At 44.9% G+C, this 19212-nt stretch overlaps 1 protein-coding gene across 1 annotated transcript in view; it reads left to right on the forward strand.

The window, feature by feature from the left end:
- Positions 1-19212, forward strand: part of ZCCHC14 (zinc finger CCHC-type containing 14) — an 89582-nt gene that overhangs the window by 51070 nt on the left and 19300 nt on the right. The window contains exons 3-7 of the mRNA XM_034788832.1: positions 10751-10824; positions 16410-16481; positions 16680-16789; positions 18759-18853; positions 18950-19004. Coding sequence (XP_034644723.1) covers positions 10751-10824; positions 16410-16481; positions 16680-16789; positions 18759-18853; positions 18950-19004 — 406 coding nt within the window. The remainder of the gene's footprint in view (positions 1-10750; positions 10825-16409; positions 16482-16679; positions 16790-18758; positions 18854-18949; positions 19005-19212) is intronic.

The following is a 19212-nucleotide window of genomic DNA, read 5'->3' on the forward strand; positions in this document are numbered from 1 at the left end:
TTCCTGGGTTACCTGTGCAGACGACATACCACAGCAAGCATGGAGCCTGCTCAGCTCACTGTCACCGTATGTCTCCTGGGTGCTGCTGGCAGACGTGGTACTGCAGTGAAACACAGCAGCATCCCCTTGCCTTGCCTTGCCTTGCCTTGCCTTGCGGACGGCAGACGGTACAATACGACTGCTAGCCGTCGTCGTCGTCCCGTGGGTGCTCCTGGCCGGCCTCGGTGAGGTCGGTCGGGGGCGCCTGGACAAAAATGGGAATGACTCCAGGTCATTCTCTTCTTTAAGTTTCGTTTAATGGAGATTCAGTCCTGCCTGGAATATCATGCCAGATGGAGGTTTCTGCCTCAAGCTGCCCTTCCAGTCAGCAGCACCGCGCAGTCTCACCTACCCCAGCCTACCCCTTGCTCCCATGGCTCATGAAGCCTGAACAGTAGTAAGGAGCAGTTCAACTATAGGCTGAGCAAGTGCAGAATGGTGGTAGAATGTGCCTTTGGCGCAGTTTACTGACTCGGTTAGACCTCAGCGAAACCAATATTCCCATTGTTATTACTGCTTGCTGTGTGCGCCACAATATCTGTGAGAGTAAGGGGGAGACGTTTATGGCGGGGTGAGAGGTTGAGGCAAATCGCCTGGCCGCTGATTACGCGCAGACAGACACCAGGGTGGATAGAAGAACACAGCAGGGTGCGCTGTGCATCAGAGAAGCTTTGAAAACCAGTTTCATGCCTGGCCAGGCTACGGTGTGAAAGTTCTGTTTGTTTCTCCTTGATGAAAACCCGCCCCCTTGGTTCACTCTACTTCCCTGTAAAACCAACCGCCCTCCCCTCCCCCCTTTGATCTCCGCTTGCAGAGGCAATAAAGTCTTTGTTGTTTCAAATTCATTTATTCTTTATTAATTCGTCACACAAATGGGGGGATAACTGCCAAGGTATCCCGGGAGGGGTGGGGGAGGAGGGAAGCACAGGGGTGGGGTAGTTGTAGGGGCACCCCCTAGAATGGCATGCAGCTCATCATAGAAGCGGCATGTCTGGGGCTCTGACTCGGAGCAGACGTTTGCCTCTCTGGTTCTTTGGTAGGCTTCATGCGGCACGGCTGCGGGTCCCTGTTATAACCTCTGTCCTTCATGCCCTTGGAGATTTTTTCAAATATTTCGGCATTTCGTCTTTTGGAACGGAGTTCGGATAACACGGATTCGTCTCCCCATACAGCGATCAGATGCAGTACCTCTTGTTTGGTCCATGCTGGAGCTCTTTTGTGATTCTGGGACTCCATGGTCACCTGTGCTGATGAGCTCTGCATGGTCACCTGTGCTGATCAGCTTGCTATGCTGGCCAAACAGGAAATTAAATTCAAAAGTTTGCGGGGCTTTTCCTGTCTACCTGGCCAGTACATCTGAGTTGAGAATGCTGTCCAGAATGGTCACAATGGAGCACTCTGGGATAGCTCCCAGAGGCCAATACCGTCGAATTGCGTCCACACTACCCCAAATTTGACCCAGCAGGGTCGATTTCAGTGCTAATCCCCTCATCAGGGAGGAGTACTGAAATCAATTTTAAGAGCCCTTTAAGTCAACAAAAATGGCTTCGTCATGTGAACGGGTGCAGGGTTAAATCGATCTAACGCTGCTAAATTCGACCTAAACTTGTAGTGTAGACCAGGGCTGAGAAGTGCAAAATCTGCAGAGGCTTCCACCCAAGGACTAAGAAGGAAAGGGACTTTAGGCTAAAATTGCCCCTTCATCCCCAGCCGGCACAGGCAATGTCCGACCCCGAGCCCAGCATTTCGGTGCAGAGTGCGCCATCCTCAGTAAGAGAGGCAGAGAGGTAAGAGAGTGCAGAGAAAGGACTTGGGCTCCAGAGAATGGTCCCATTCACCAGTGCCACACAAGAAGACCAACAGAGGTCACTCTCCCACTAGAGCAGCAGAGCAAGGAGGCATTAGTGGGGTGCATCCCGTGCCAGGACACCCTGCTCCGACTCAGCTGGCACCATCCACTCCGACCTCGCCGGGAGGTCTGTTGAGTCCTGTTCTTGTGTCAGGTGGAGAATGCAACAGCAGGCAGTCCTCAGCCACTATAGCTTTAACTCATGGAACACATTGTCCAAATTCAAGGATCTGCTTCTGGCTGACTCTTGTTGGGAGTTTCTTGTCATTCTTGAGGAAGGCAAGGTCATTGCGAGGATCTCCTTACTGGCCTCCCTGGATTCTGTGAACTCGGCAACCCGGACTATGTCAACAGCCATAGCTATGAGAAGGAGCTCATGGCTTCAGGCATCGGGACTTCTGCTCAGAGTTCAGCAGACAATTCAAGACTTGCCTTTCGACGGCTCAGGGCTTTTCTTGGAGCAAACAGATTCTAAGCTCCACAGCTTTAAAGACTCACAGGCAACACTGAAGTCCCTGGGGCTTCATGCCCCCCCCTGAAACATTTTAAGCCACAGCCTGTCCCTCGCTTCTACCCACAGCCTACCCCTCGCCTACACCCCCCAGACAGGACAATAGCAGGAAGCAGAGCAGGAGTAATAGATGGAGACCTTCTGAGCCCTCCTCTAACAAGGGCCAGGGTTCAGCGAGGCAGCCCTCAGCCTCCAAGCCAAACTTTTGAGAATGCGATTCACCAGTCCAGATACTTCCCCCTCCCTTCATGAATCATCTATCCCATTCTACCATGCCTGGGCACAAATCACCTCAGACCAGTGGGTCTTGAGCATGGTAGAATTGGGATATTCTCTCCAATTCTGTTGTCTCCTGCCTTCCCATCCACCTTCCCCATCCCTCTCACGAGCAACTTCTCACACAGGAGGTGCAAATGCTCCTACAACTCAGGGTGGTAGAGGAGGTCCCTTCGGAGTTCAGGGGCAGGGAGTTCTAGTCTTGGTATTTCCTAATCCCGAAGGCCCAGGGTGAGCTCAGACCTCCTTTTAGACCTGCGAAACCTCAACAGATTCATGAAGAAGGTGAAGTTCCACATCATCTCCCTGGCTTCCATTATCCCTTCTCTGGATCTGGGGGACTGGTATGCCACCTTCGACTTGAAGGACACATACTTTCACGTGTCCATAGTTCCGTCTCACAGACAGTTCCTCCACTTCATGGTCAACAGTATCCACTATCGGTTTGGGCCTCCCCTTTGGCTTCTCGGTGGCCCCTTGGATGTTCATCGAGTGCATGTCAGTCGTAGCCGCCTTCCTGCAGAAGCAGCAGGTGCATATATTCCCGTACCTAGACGACTGGCTAATCAAGGGCCGCTCTAGGGCCCAAGTGGAGGACCACGTGAGCCTGGTTCGGGCGATGTTCAACAGGGTCAGCCTAATACTGAATGTGGCAAAATCAGCCCTAACTCCTACTCAGAGGATAGAGTTCATTGGAGCTCTCCTGGACTCCAGTCAAGCCAGGGCGTTCCTTCCGGAAACATGCTTTCTCGCCATGGGCACCATCATAGAGGAACTCAGGCGATACCCCACCACTACAGTGCGAAATTGCCTGAAGCTGCTTGGCTAGATATGTATGTAGTACAGCACGCCGGCTGCGGCTCCGACCCCTTCAAGCTTGGCTAGCCTTGGTATACAGGCCGAACCGAGACCACCTAGACAGGTTTGTCACACTCACTCCTCCGTTTATCAAGGCCCTCCTGTGGTAGTTCAACCCACAAGTGGTGTGTGCGGCAGTGCCCTTCTCCAGGCCCCAACTCTCGCTGTCTCTAGTAACAGATGCGTCGGCGATGGGTTGGGGTGCGCACCTAGGAAGATTCAGGTCTCTGGTCCCAAGCAGAACTTTTGCTGCACATCAACATCAGGGAGCTACGTGTGGTTTGCCTTGCTTGCCAGATGTTTCAAACCCATCTGGAGGGCAGATGTGTATCAGTATTGACAGACAATACAACAGCAATATTCTATATAAACTGATAGGGTGGTGCTCACTCCTCTCCCCTGTGCCAGGAAGCCCTCAAGCTGTGGGGCTTGTGCATTGCCCACTCGATGCATCCGGAGGCATCATACTTTCCGGGCTCTCAGAATGAATTGGCCAATCATCTAAGCAGGTCCTTTCACAATCACGAGTGGTCCCTCTGCCCAGATGTCATGATCGACATCTTCCGAAGGTGGGGATTTCCTCAGACAGACTTGTTCACAACACTGCACCACAAGAAGTGTCAGCAGTTTTGTTCCTTCCTGAATCTCAGCCCGGGTTCGCTCATGGATGCCATTCTCCTCCCTTGGAAGGGGCACCTGCTGTACACATTCCCGCCCTTTCTGCTCGTACAAGGTCCTGTCGAAAGTCCGAAGAGAGGGAGCATCAATGAACTTGATAGCACCGGCATGGCCACGTTAACACTGGTTCACCACGCTTCTAAACCTGTTGGTGGATACACCTATAGCACTGCCCTGGTCCCAGACTTGATCACGCAGGACCACAGCCACCTCCAGCATCCCAATCTAGAGTCTCTCAACCTCACAGCATGGAAACTCCGTGTCTAAGCCCTTTGGAGCTTACATGCTCAGACTCTGTTAGGGAGGTTATCCTTGGCAGCAGGAAACCTCCAATTCGAGCCACTTATTTGGCCAAGTGGAAGAGATCCTTGATTTGGTCACTTCAGAAGGATACTCCGCCGTTACAGTCATCGATTCCCTTCATCCTGGACTATTTACTGCACCTGAAACTGCAAGACCTGGTGGTGTTGTCAATAAAAGTACACTTGGCCGCCATCTCAGCTTTCCATTCCGTTTCTGCTGGCCGGTCAGTATTCACTAACCCCATGGTTGGCTGCTTCCTCAAGGGACTAGCTAGACTGTACCCTCAAGTAAGACTGCCAGTCCCCCCATGGAATGTCAACCTGGTGCTCTAGAGCAGGGGTGGGCAAACTACGGCTTGCGGGCCACATCCGGCCTGCCAGCTGATTTAATCTGGCCCTCAAGTGCCCGCTGGGGAGCAGGATTTGGGGCTTGCCCCACTCCAGCCGGGGAGCAGGGTCGGGGGCCACTCCGTGTGCGCATGTCGTGGCTCCACGCGGCTCCCGGAAACAGCGGCATGTCCCCCCTCCAGTTCCTATGTTTAGGGGCAACCAGGGGGTTCTGTGCAATGCCCCTGTCCCAAGCACCACCCCCACAGTGCCCATTGGCCGGGAACTGCGGCCAGTGGGAGCTGCAGGGGCGGCACCTGCCGACAGGGCAGTGCACAGAGCCGCCTGGCTGCGCCTCCGCTTTGGAACCCGGGAGGGGGACATGTTGCTGCTTCCAGGAGCTGCTTGAGGTAAGCAGCACTGCCTGGAGCCTGCACCCCTGAGCCCCTCCATGCCCTGATCCCCCTCTTGCCCTCCAAACCCCCTCGATCCCAACCCAGATCACCCTGCTGCACCCCAAATCCTTCATCCTGAGCCCCAGCCCAGAGCTTGCACCCCCAGCCGGAGACCTCTCCCCTCCCCCCTGCACCCCAACCCCAGTTTTGTGAGCATTCATAGCCTGCCATAAAATTTCCACACCCAGATGTGGCCTCAGGCCAAAAAGTTAGCCTACCCCTGCTCTAGAGGCTGATGCGCCCTTTTTTTGAGCCCCTAGCAACATGCTCTCTCCTTTACCTTTCCTGGAAAGTGGCATTCCTGGTGGCTATAACTTCAGCCAGGAGGGTGTCTGAGTTTAAGGCCTTGACATCCGAGTCACCTTATACAGTTTTTTATAAGGACAAAGTACAGTTGTGGCCACACACATCCTTCCTCCCAAAGGTAGTTTCTCAGTTCCACGTAAATCAGGACTAGCTGCACGCTAGTAACCGGGAACGGATGCTTCACTTCTTGGATGTCAGACGAGCATTAGCTTTTTGCATTGAGCGGACAAAGCCATTTCGAAAATCAACACAGCTCTTCATTGCAATTGCTGAGAGGGTGAGGGGGCTCCCAGTGTTGTCCCAAAGGATCTCTTTATGGATCACAGCCTGTATTAGGACATGCTAGGACCTAGCAAAGATACCTGCCCCAGCATTAACAGCGCACTCCACAAGAGCACAGGCTTCCTCAGCAGCGTTCCTGGCATGGGTCCCATTCAGGACATCTACAGGGCAGCCATGTGATCGTTTACCTCGCACTGTGTCATTACTCGGCAGGCCAGAGATGATGCAGAATTTGGCAGAGTAGTGCTGCAGTTTGCGACTCGGTGAACTTTGACCCCTCCTTCTAGGGAATACTTGGGAGTCACCTACTTGGACTCGTCATGAGCAAGCACTTGGAGAATTAAAAACGTTGTAACTGGTGTTCTTCGAGATGTGTTGCTCATCTCCATTCCAAAACCCACCCGCCTACCCCTCTGTCAGAGTACTCCAGCAAGAAGGAACTGAAGAGGCAGCAGGTTGGCAGGGACCTATATATACCGCCATGAAGGCGCAACTCCAGGGGGCTCCACGGCTGACCTGACAGGTACCGCTAGGGGAAAAACCTTCCGACAACTGTGCATGTGGCACACGCACATCTATTTGGAATGGACATAAGCAACACATCTCCCAGAACAACAATTACGAGAGGAAGGTAACCATTTTTTCGTGCTTGATAGATTGCTCCAAGGAGTTAGTCTTCACAGCAAATTATGAAAGATTATTAAGCAATCCAGAGCTTTAAGATAAGTAATAGCCACACGTACTGGTGATGGGAGGTCCAGAGATACAGATACATGAATGGGTGACTGTCACAAGAGTTCTGGACTTTTTTGTTTAGACCTGTGACATTTTTAATAACATTAACTAGATGGGAGAAGATTACTATAATATTAATATCTAAATAGAAAAACTCTGAAGATGATTGTGATGGATGCAGTATAGGAACATAACTTCTGTGCCCTGAACTGTATTGAATGCTGTGCAATAGATTGAATCTTACAGAATCTTACGAAGCTGCCAATATAGTAGAATCCACTTAATCACCTGCCTGATAAATGGCACATCTTTTTAATTGGGATGGTTGCTAGGGATATATTCAGTGCAGTGCATTTAATTGACTCAGAACAGTGGATAAATGATATAACTGATGTATTTAACCAACACACCTACTTTGCATGTAGCCTCATCATTGTATGTTATGCAGGTGTTAGTTGGTATTGGCTAGGATAAGTTTCCCACTGTGCAGACTTTTGTGTTTTTTCAGGCTTCCTCCCTGTTATGTAGTGTTACCTTAAAATAAATATATATTTTGTTGCTGTGCAATGTTTTTCTCTAAAGCAGTTGTGAAATTAAAATGACTATATCTCAGGAAAAGGTACTGTGTTCTGCTGAGAATCCGGAGAGTCCTGATCCTGCTACATGAGTTCCTCCACTGATTTCATTAGTGGGAACAGGATTGGATACTATGCTATTTATATTGTTCTATTAGATTTAGTTCTTTTTTCCCATAACAAATTAAGATCCTTTAACAGTAGCTGATTGTGGCTTATCTAAAGTGGGAAAATGAATTATGCTATCCACATTAGGAATTTTTTTCTACATACGATAGTTAGCATTTTATAATCCTAGTATAAGCAGCGCAAGTTGTAGTTTTAACATGTTAGCTGGTTTAGGTGAAGAGAATTCATGGGAATACAAATACATAAGTTCATATTCAAAAACTGTGTCAATAACCCAACTAGTAAAATGTACACAACTATTTTATTTTACAGCCATGTACAGTCCTTTCTTGCTTGAATTACTCTAGCATTTGCTGATAACTCTAGAGATGTTATCTGAATACTATAAAAACTGCAAGGAATGCAGAACAAAGCCAATACAGTAACACTTGGTTGAAGATTTGAAGACAACTGAATAACAGTTGCCAAATCTAAATGGCTTCTCTTCCCTCTGTCAATCTGTGAAGATGTGGATATTGCAGAAATTTATACCAGTCCTTCAAAAAGTTTGTTCCTACTTTACCTTTATGCAGTTCCAGCAAATGATGATCCACTCAGTTAATGTCTATGATCCACTCCAGTTAATGTTAATGTCTCTAAAGTTGCTTGCCAATCATGATAAATCTCTAAGTGCATTTGTTCCAGTCCATGTTCAATCTACAGCAATTCTATGCTTTAGGGTGAATTGAACTCCTTTTAGTACATATATGGAGAGAAAAACATCTTACCCATTTTAAAGCATTTGTATATCTTCAAAGCAATGTACAGCCATCCTTTCAAAACCCTTTGGGAGATTATTTATTCTTAACGTGCCACATCTTCCACCTCCAAACTAATGTGTTGAGGGTGTAAGACAGTGATAAAATACAATAAAAATCATTAAATTATGGTTTCAAAAAGGGCAGGGGAAAGTCTCTGAAAATTTTAAGATAGGCTCTAGGAGAGGAAAAGACAGTAAGTAATAAATATGGGGCAAACAGTAGCCACATTGAAAATGCATGGCAGGTTTTTGTTTGGTGGTGAGGGAGGGGGATTAAGTGGAGAAAGAATGGTTGAGATGGAGTCGGGGGGGCAGTACAACAACTTAAACTGTTACCACAAAGGCATGATCATCAGCTGACCTATGAAACAATTTTGGGATTCCTAAAAAGCATATGACTAAAGATGAGTAAGGACAAGGCTGCAGAAGGAGGAAGTTTCTAAAATAGCCAGGATCTAAATCAGGGGTTGGCAAACTTTTTGGCCCAAGGGCCACATCTGGGAATAGAAATTGTATGGCGGGCCATGAATGCTCACAAAATTGGGGTTGGGGTGCGGGAGGGGGTGAGGGCTCTGGGTAGGGGTGTGGGCTCTGGGGGTGGGGCCAGAAATGAGTTCAGGATGCAGGAGGGAGCTCTGGTCTGGGGTGGGGAAGTGGGGTGCGGGGGTGGTGGTGAGGGCTCCGGCTGGAGGGTGCGGGCTTTGGGGTGGGGCTGGGATGAGGAGTTTGGGATGTAGGAGGGTGCTCTGGTCTGGAACCGAGGGGTTCAGAGGGTGGGAGGGGGATCAGGGCTGGGGCATGGGGAGAGGCTCAGGGGTGCAGGCTACCAGCGGCGCTTACCTCAAGCAGCTCCTGGAAGCAGCGGCATGTCCCTTCTCTGGCTCCTATGCAGAGGCGCTGGTAGGCGGCTCTGCATGCTGCCCCATCCGCAAGCACCACCCCTGCAGCTCCCATTGAAGTGCTGGAGGGGGCCATTGGCGCGTGTAGGAGCCGGAGAGGGGCCATGCCACGGCTTCCGGGAGCCACATGGTGCAGTCCCCGACCCTGCGCCCTGACTGGAGCGGGGCCATGTCGCAGCTTCTGGGAGCCGCATGGTGCGGCCCCAGACCCTGTTCCCTGGCTGGTACACCGGAGCAGGGCAAGCCCCAGACCCCACTCCTCAGCGGGAGCTCGCGGGCTGGCTTTAAACAGCTCGCCTGCCAGATCCAGCCCGCGGACCGTAGTTTGCCCACCCCTGATCTAAACTGTTACGGTCTTCAAAAACCAACAGGACCCAGCAAAAAGTCTTTAATCAGCCAAAGTAAAGACTTCAAGGGGGGTCATGATTGTTGCAGCTAGCAAGAAAACAAGCTGCAAGTAAGTGATAAAATAGTACTGCTTGAAGCAATACAGGGAGAGAATATGAGAGTGTTAAGCTTCTGTAATGTAGTCAGACGCAATTTTACTGTTAAATGTTTTGTACTGCAATTGTTGTGTCCTGTGTATTATATAAAATAGATTTACACAGTAAATATACTGCCAGGCTTACTAGTGATGCAGTGTATAAATAATTTTGAATAAGTATACAGGAGCCTTGTTAAACTCTGTTCACCGGAAGCAAGGTGCTGGGGTTTTGGTAGGTGGATTTTGTTTGTTTGTTTGCATCCTGTCACCTGCAGCACCCACTGTTTGGACTGAAAATTCCAAGGAGGATGTTTTTTTTTCACAGTTTAATTGCTATAGGATCCCTAACACATTCTAAATATCCTTTTAATGAAAAATTCCCCGTCTTTTTATATGTTTAGTCAAAAGGCAGTGGAAATTGTTGATAGAAATTTTGGAAGGTGATAGAAGATTGATGAAAAGTGAGTACATACACAGCTGAACTAGTTTTTTTGTGTGCAGCTGATGAGGCAAGTAAGGCTTCCATGGAGATAATGTAGCAAAAATCTGAAGGGCAGGATTGTCTTTTGTGGTAATGTATCATTGGGGATGGTGGCAGCAATGCCAGTAAAGTTGCCTAACATCTTCCACTACTAGATCCTCTTTTCAACTGCTTAAATCTTTTTCAAACTTTAACTGTTCAGGCTGAAGTGTTCCCACTGTAACTGAAATCAAATGGGAGCTGTGCTTGGAACATATCAAGTACTATAAAAATGCTAACCACTCTGAAAAAAGTCAGGCACCTAATATTAGTGGACATGTTTGACAATTTTCTCCTTAATCTCTCTGTGCCTCCATTTTTCATCTGCAAAATGGGGATGATGATATCTCCCTTCCTCACATGGATGTTGTGAAGATAAACTCATTAGTGTTTGTGAAGAACTCTGTTACTGTGGTTTTAAGTGCCATAGAAAGACCATGAGCAAATAAAGAATTCTGTGTTCAGTGCAGGGTTTGGATGGTGTGCAGTAACTAAGTCATGTGGATTCACGTTGAATGATGAAAATTGAAAGAAATATTAAACAGCTACCCATTCAATGATCGCCATTCCTCTTGTGCACTGAATGAGGCAAATTTATTTTTGTATATACCTGTAATACTGCCATGCTTCACTCTCAAAACAAATTTTGGTGCTAGATAAGAATAACTAGTTTTCTCGGTGTTGGGGACTTCCTTCTTATTCTTCTCATTTCTTTACTTTTAATAGTGAGTGTTGAAAAAGTGGAAGTAAAGGGATTGGCACACAAGAAGAATGAAAGAAATGTTGAATATTCCTTTGAGGTAAGTTTTGAGGATTTTTTTTTCCTAATGGAGTGAGAAAAAAGAAGAAAATACTTAAAACATGAATGTGAAAGTTTGGAACAGTTAAGGAACATTCAGGCCAAACAGACAGATCTCAAAAATAGTCATTGGTGGGGAATCATCATTGAATGGGAGTGTTTCTAGTGGGGTTCCGCAGGGATCGGTACTAGGCTATAAAACATGAACTCCCAGTGTGATGCTGTGGCCAAAAGGGCCAACGCAATCATTGGCTGTATAAACAGGAAAGTAGTGAGTGAGAGTAGAGGTGATTTTTACCTTTGTATATGGCATTAGTGAGACTGATACTGGAATATTGTGTACAATTCTGCTGTCCACATTTTTTAAAGGGATGTTGAAAAATTGGAGAGAGCACAGAAAAGAGCTACAAAAATTATTTGAGGGCTGGAGAAAATGCCTTACAGTGCGAGACTTACTCAAACTGTTTAACTTATTAAAAAAAAAGACTGAGGTGACTTGATGAGTGTATAAATACCTTCACAGGGAGAAAATACCAGGTACTAAAGGGCTCTGTAATCTACCCAGAAGGGCATAACAAGAACCAATGGCTGGAAGCTGAAGCTGGACATATTCAAATTAGAAATTAGACGCAAATTTTTAACATTGAGGATAATTACCCACTGGAACAAAACCACCAAGGGACGTGGTGGATTCTCCATCTCTTGATGTCTTCAAACAAAGACAGGAAGCCTTTCCGAAAGATATACTTTAGCCAAATACAAGTAATGCTTTAGTCTAACACAAGTTTTTGGGCTCAATATAGGGGAGTAACTGAGTAAAATATGATGTCCTGTGATATACAGGTAGAATGCTCAAGTCCTTAAAAATATAAAAGAAGTGCTGAAACATTCCAGAATGGTCCAGAAGCAGAAGTGGAGGAGGAAAAGCCGCCATCTCCTCACACTGCCACCTCCACCCCTTCTGCTTCAGGCCTGTTCCGGAAAGAGAGATGGCAGCTCAGTAACCTGGGCAGGTTACTGAGCTGCCATCTCTCATTCCAGAGCGGGAAACTGAGTCAGAAATACCTGAATGCCATTCCAGAGCATTCCAGCATGACTTGAGCACCGACAGGAGGTCAGACAAAATGATCTTATGGTTCCTTCTGGCCTTAAAGTCTATGAATCTGTGAACGTCTAGATTTAATTTATTTTTGTCTTAATTCTGGTATGCGTGAGAAACCTCGGGTATGACACCCCAAAAGCAGAATTTGATTTAGGGGTAGGTGGTTCTATTGTTTTGTCGATGTTCATGATCTAGCTCCTTACTGGGAAAAACAGTGCCATAAGTTTAGGTAACATTCCCTGTTCAAAATCGCTCTCCTCATCTCTCTTTATCAACCAAAGTCACATGGAGTCGTTTGCAGCTGCCTCGTTCAAAGCTGCACAGCCAATGGCAGAGTGGGTGTGGCAGAGCTTCATTCTGCTGTGACCCAGTGGCTTACATTGCAGATTGTGGGAAGGCTTTTGCAGGCAGGGCCGGCTCCAGGCATCAGCTTAACAAGCAGGTGCTTTGGGCAGCCAAGGGAGAGGGGCGGCACCTGCGGCAATTCGGGGGTGGCAGGTCCCTCACTCCCTCTAGGAGCGAAGGACCTGCCGCTGAACTGCTGCCGCCGATCGCAGGGGTTTTTTTTGTTTGTTTGTTTGTTTTGGTTGGGGTGGCAGAAATGCTGGAGCCGGCCCTGTTTGCAGGAGGCAGTGAAGCGGCATATGCAGCTCTCTCTCCACTCATGAAAAGTTTCCTTGAACATGGGGAATTCTCTGGCTAGTTTAAGGCCACTTTACGTTGTTCATGTTGTACAAAAAGTGCCTTTAGCAGATTGAAGAATCTGACGTTACTTAATTTAGCCTCAGAATACCCTTGAGAGACAGGTATTATCCCTATTTTACAGGTGAGGAAACTAAGACACAGGTAAGTGACTTGCCCAGAGTCACATAGGGCATCTGTGACAGAGCCAGGAATAAAATCCATCTCTCTTGATTCCCAGTCCTGTATGCTAATTACAAGAATGTTGTTCCTTAAATCTGTGGTAAATACTTAACTTCAGTTTTCTGTATGGTTTAGTCACCAAAATGCAATCTGTTTTCCTTTGCAAACAACTATACAGATGCTTGAGACTGCATTAAAATTAAACTTTTACTTTATGGTTATTTGTGCTATGTTTTAATGACAATAAGGCCTTATCTACACTGAAAAATAAAATATTTCACCACTGCACTACCACTGGTCCTAGCAACAGTGGGAACTTCAATATAGATAAGGTGTTAATGGTTTCTGGAATTTTTATCGCTATGCCATCTAGACCTGCCCTCTCTGAACAGGGATAGACCACATCATTTATCTGCCTTAAATCTTGCACTGGGGGAGCTGCAGTGATGGTAGTGCACTAGTGAGACATTTTAAGAAAAAGCTCAGTGTTACACCCCACCTCAGACACCCCTCCTAGAAAGAACATAGGTGATAAAACTCCATTGTGGAATGTGCAGTTTGAAACCAAGATAAACTCAGGAAGTGTCAGTAGTAGTGTCCAATCTTTCTCTTGCCCTTCTGGGAGTTTCTGTGGAACAGGAAGGTTATATTTGCTCCAGAGGATTCAGCAAATGAAGCCTTCCAGAATTGCACATCTACATGTTGGCATGTAAGCCAAGTTCGGACAATTGTGTACTTGACAAGGGCTTTAAAAAAAAGTAAATTCTGATGTAAATGCAGACCCTTATGGTATTGAGCAATATAGAGACATCTTCCATTGCTTGGTGGTTCAGAAGGTAATACTGCCAGTGTCAGTGTCTGACACAAGCTGATCATGCTGCTTTCTTTATGTGATAGATTTAACATCCATGTCAGGTTTTTTTGCCATACTCTTATTTAATTGAAATTCAGCAGCCTGTTTTCTTGAGTATTTTTCTTCCTCTGTTTATTTTTTTTCCTTACTGTCTTTTTAGATTTGTGACCTCATTTTATAATCAGAGAAATATCCTGAGTGTTGTATTAAGAATTCAAGAACACACATCAGTCATATTGGATGAGAGAGAAGCATTTTGGCACTCCTCGTCTCAAGCACTGGAAACTGGGCTTGGTTTGTGGCACTTATCCACTCAGAATAAGGCCATAAACTCAGAGATATTTTGGACGGTGCTAATTGATATTACATGAAGTTTTAAAATAAAATTTGGCTTTTCAAAGTGACACTACCAACTTGATCTTTTTGATAGAGTATCCTTTAAACAATATCCTGAATTTTTAAAATTCCTTAATTTTGTGGGGGAGGGAGGGAAATGTATTTAGGATAGGCCCCAAAACGCCAACACACATATTTGGGCCCACCACTCCTCACCATCCCATTCCTCTGTGTCTGCTGTTACTACTAGGATTACCATACGTCCATTTTTTCCCTGGACATGTCTGGCTTTTTGGTAATCAAACCCCCGTCCAGGGGAATTTCCAAAAAGCCAAACATGCCCGAGAAAAATACTCCCTGGCTTACCTTAGAGCGGGCGCCGGGGGCTGCTATGCTCCCTGACTCCTGGGCTCTGTAAGAGCCAAGCTGCCCGAGCACTACCGGCTTTGGGCAGCCCCCAGACCCTGTGCCCCCGGCTGGGTGCTTCTCTCCTGGGCTCCAGCTGCGCTGGGGAAACGCCGGCTGGGGGCGCAGGTTTCTGGGGGCTGCCCGGCAAACCATGAAGCTGGTAGCGCTCGGGCAGCCCTTTTCACGTGGCTGGGAAGGAGGAGGGGGAATGCGGGGCGTTCGGGGGAGGGGGTGGAGTTAGGGCGGGGACTTTGGGGAGAGGCGAAGTTGGTGCAGGGCCAGGAGTGGGAAAGGGGAGGGGCCAGGGCCCCATGGAGTGTCCTCTTTTTTTATTTTTTAAATATGGCAACCCTAGCTACTACCAGTAACAGCTGCTGCAAATCTAAAACTGCAAACACTTTCTTGGAGAGTCTGGGGGAAAGTGTGTGTGTCTGATGCCATGCTAGACTATCAACAAAATTGTGATACTGACTACACACACAGTGTTGTCAAATACACAACATAAGCAAACAATAAAACATAAACCATTTTCCCCCTGCAATTTTAGTGATAGTAATTCAGATCGTACTTGTAATAGTAGGTACAAAATTTCCAAATCAAACTATCATTTCAAGTTGATGCTCTATAACTGTCTGAAAGGACAGGGTACAGTTTAGCTAAACCAATAAATTGCGGTTCTCGGGGTTAAAAACTCCTCAAATATGCTGCTTGGATGCAATGAGGAAAAGAAGCAAAGCTGACTAAGCAATTTGGTGTGATGAGAATTACTTGTCATTGATTTGGAAATGCTGAGAACTGTAACGTTATCAAAACATAAAACAGTCTGCCAGATGTCAATGATTGTTATTACAAAACTGGGGGGGGGGGGGGGGGATATTTCCTTTCATATTTTGTGAAACTGCTCATGAACCCTGAAAGAAAATTGGGAATGGAGGGTGGGGTTGGGGGGGGGGGGAGGGGGGGGGACATTTTGTAGAAGTAGAAATTCCTTGAGTTTTCTTTCTTGGGTTTGATGTAGCAACTGTAGGAAGAGGAAATTCCTCAATTATGTAATGTATTTTACTCTCCACTCACTAGTGTTTTGGAAGAATCCTGATGGCTGGAGAAACCTTGTATGTTTTCAGTTGTCATTGAAACTAGTGTTGTGGAAAAATCGCTTCCTGCTTTTTTAAAAACGTAAAGACAGGCTTTTCCATACATTACTGTTGAAGATTCAGATGCATTCCAAACACTTGACCTCAGGTATTTTCAGTCTAAGGATCTTTGGGATCAGCAATACTAGCCAAACTTTTCTGATATTCTTTCTACGAAGATATTCTTACTTTTGGCTCAGTTAAACCAGTCAGCCATGAACCAATGAATGCAATATTGGTTAAAAAAAAAAAAAGTTGTAGGGACTTGTTATAGAAAAGCAGATAGGAAGAGAAGCTAGTCTCTTCACTTTTCTAGAACATACACAAGGAGCTGTCTAAAGTGTGTAGATAGAACAATAACTGCAGGTGTCAGTGTTAAGCCTCTGCTATTTTGTATGGGACGTTTTCCTCAGAGCCTCAACTTTGCATTACATATGGAATTGATTGATTGCAAATGAGCATTGTAACATGCTGCAGTGTGTAGTTCAGATTCTACAAACCAGCTGTTTCAGTTAACAATGGGAGGAAAATGTTTCTCCAATCAGTGTTTCTCCCATTTGGTGTTAACATTTGCTATAGTTGGCAAGGCTCTATAAAATGTAAAGTACATTTAAGAACTCTGAATAGTCTTAGCTATAATGGCAGTTAGCAGGAGTCAAATACTGCAAGAAGGGTAGGCAGCCATCTTCCAAATAAAAATAGTGAGCCGAGGGACTGTAACTGGGTTTGAACAAAATTTTTTATCGTGTTTATGCCAAACATACAGATGGTCCAAGCCTTTATCCACATAATGGGTGAAATAAACATGCTGTTTATTGAGTCCAGGCTGTTAGAGCTAACCATAGAGTTGTGTGCTGAGTTACTAAACCAAACACTTTTCATTTCTTAAGGTCTTGTGGTCTGATTCTTCAGTGACGTTGGTAACCAAATCTTCTACTGAAGTGACTGAATTTATTTCAAAGGTAAAGGACTCTAAAATACTTTACTTTGTCTTTATATGTGATTTTATTCAGTTATATTTTAGAAGCTCCCTAAGATAACATGGATAGATTGAACTCCATAAATGTGTAACTCATGAACTATTTCAGGGTCCTCAAATGACAAGTAACAAGCCTTCTTTTCACCTGTTTTTTCCAATTTATAATATCCTCTTCCTTTAGCTATCTCAGCTGTACCCAGAAGAAAACTTGGAGAAATTCATTCCTTGCCTAGCTGGTTCAGATTCGTTTTACCTAGAAAGGAACCACATGGACCTGGAATCAGATGTTAGGTATGCTTCTGAAAGCTAATTTTTACTTGCCGCTTGGCTTCCTTGTCCAAAGGTGGGGGGGGGGGGAGAGAGCAAGAGAGAGAATCAGGACATAGAAACATCTTGTCTACGTTTTAAACTACTTTCAAGAACTTTGAGCCTAATCCTACAAACATAGTTGCTTGTAATTCCATTAATTTCAATGTACAAGAGTTTTGACAAACTTGGACCCTATGTGTAGAAATCGACATGGTCACATTGCACTAAGTTACACTTTCCGAAGAAGTAAAAATCATGGGGCTCCTTGGTAGAAGCAAATAATGGATTACAGCCTTAAGGTGGAAAAAGTTCCTTGAAAAAGTGATCACGTTTAGATAATTTCCAGTACAAAGCAAGTTAAGAGTGAAGTTTTAAGCTCTTTCACATAAATCCTATTAACAAAACCATATTAATATTTGGTTTTAAAAAGGATTTTCCCAAATGACTCAGTTGGCCATTGTGGACCAACCATAATAGTTTAAAACTATCTAGTTTGGAAAAAGAACAGGAGTACTTGTGGCACCTTAGAGACTAACAAATTTATTAGAGCATAAGCTTTCGTGGGCTGTAATCCACGAAAGCTTATGCTCTAATAAATTTGTTAGTCTCTAAGGTGCCACAAGTACTCCTGTTCTTTCTGCGGATACAGACTAACACGGCTGCTACTCTGAAACCTATCTAATTTGGAACACTGTCAAGCAAAATGATGTCAGCAAGCAAATGGTTTGGTTGGTTTATTTCAAAGTGCTAAAAGAGTTCTACAAGCAGATTTTAAGTTAAGGGTCGACAAGGACCAGCTGACTTTTTAGATACCTGTCTGCTCTGGATATGAAGTGTTATTGGAAAACATGCTAATTAACATGTTAGTATGCTTGCCAAACACCATGTTTTCCTAGTCAGGACAGAGCATTTTTTCCCCATTACTGTTGTTGGTGGAACGGCACTGGTGGACACCATTTTGCCAGAGTAAAGGCAACAGATGTATGCTTAGATTGTAACGATAAATAATGTTAATATTTAAATAATCCCTTTTAGGCTTCATATCTTTGTCACTGTTATTGTTTAGTTGGCAAGTTTTCTACAAGTCTAGGTTAACAGAGCAGTGGAGTCTCTTTTGTATCTTCACAACAGAGAAAGATAGATGTTTATTTTTAAAAAGCTAAATACATTACCAAATAAAGACCCCCAGATTGCAATGTTTTCATTTTTCATATTAGTGACTTACTCATGTCTCTTTGGTTGTAAACTATGAAAACAAACTGTGAACTTTCAGGATGGAAACCGTATATAGAAGTAACTTTTGACCCAATGTCTTTTTAGACATTACAAATATGAAGATGCAGTCAAAACATTTCCCCCTGTTTTTTCCCTTACTTTTCAACAATTTTTTTAGTGCTTTCAAAATATGTAGATGATTTGGCAGGTGAAAACCAAACACTTTTTTTTTTTGCTTCCTAAGAAAAACTCTGGTAATACACATTAATATAATGTATGTTTTATACATTATAAAGTTCTAGAAGATTGCCATCTTTAGTTTCCAAAAAGAGGAATGAGCTTAGCAGAAAACATGTGACACCAGTTTTACAGCCTATTTTACTATATTGCCAGGCGCTATATACTCAAATGCCTGCTGTTCATTTGAAAGCTTAGCGTGAACAATAGTAGACAGCTATAGTTTATGGGCTTTAGTTTCACAATTTTTAGAGGCAATTTTTAAGTTTATCCCTGTACACTCTGTCTTGTAATTTTTCTCTGTTCCAACCTCTTGTATTCATAAGTCTGTAATCAGCTTTGACTGTAAACTGTTAACCAAACTAGAGACAGTATAAAGGAATAGCAAGAATTCAATAGGCATAAAAAAATAAAGGTAAATGCAAATTTCACTCTTGATTTCAGTGTTGATTTCGTGGTCAATTGCAAAACAAACATAATGTTGTAAATTAACTTTTAGGTATTTGGCATCCTTACCTTCCCATGTGCTGAAAAATGACCATGTCAAGAAATTCTTCAGCACTTCTTCTTCTTCTCAGCAACTTCAGAGTTCAAGTGAGTTTAAATAAACAGTTTAAAATGCACATGTTATTGACATAAATCTAGTAAACTGATGCCAGTCAAAACTTTTTAAATCTTCCTGTTGTTTAGGTCCTGGCAACCCCTCTCTCTATAAAGTAGTCACTACGCTGGGTGCATCTGGAAGGTGAGATACCTGACTTCTGTGTCCAATGGAGAGTTGTAAAATTCTTTCACTTAGGTAGTTATCTGCATGCCCTTGTTCGAGAGAGGGGTTTTTTTATATGCAGTGTTGTTATATGGACTTGGGGGTGCGTGCTCACCTGTGTTAATCTGTGGAACGCTCAGCGCAATGAACTCTGAAAGCTGTGGTTTCACTGACTACACTGAAGATT

Source organism: Trachemys scripta, chromosome 13, assembly GCF_013100865.1.
Source record: "Trachemys scripta elegans isolate TJP31775 chromosome 13, CAS_Tse_1.0, whole genome shotgun sequence".
Classification (NCBI taxonomy): domain Eukaryota; kingdom Metazoa; phylum Chordata; order Testudines; family Emydidae; genus Trachemys; species Trachemys scripta.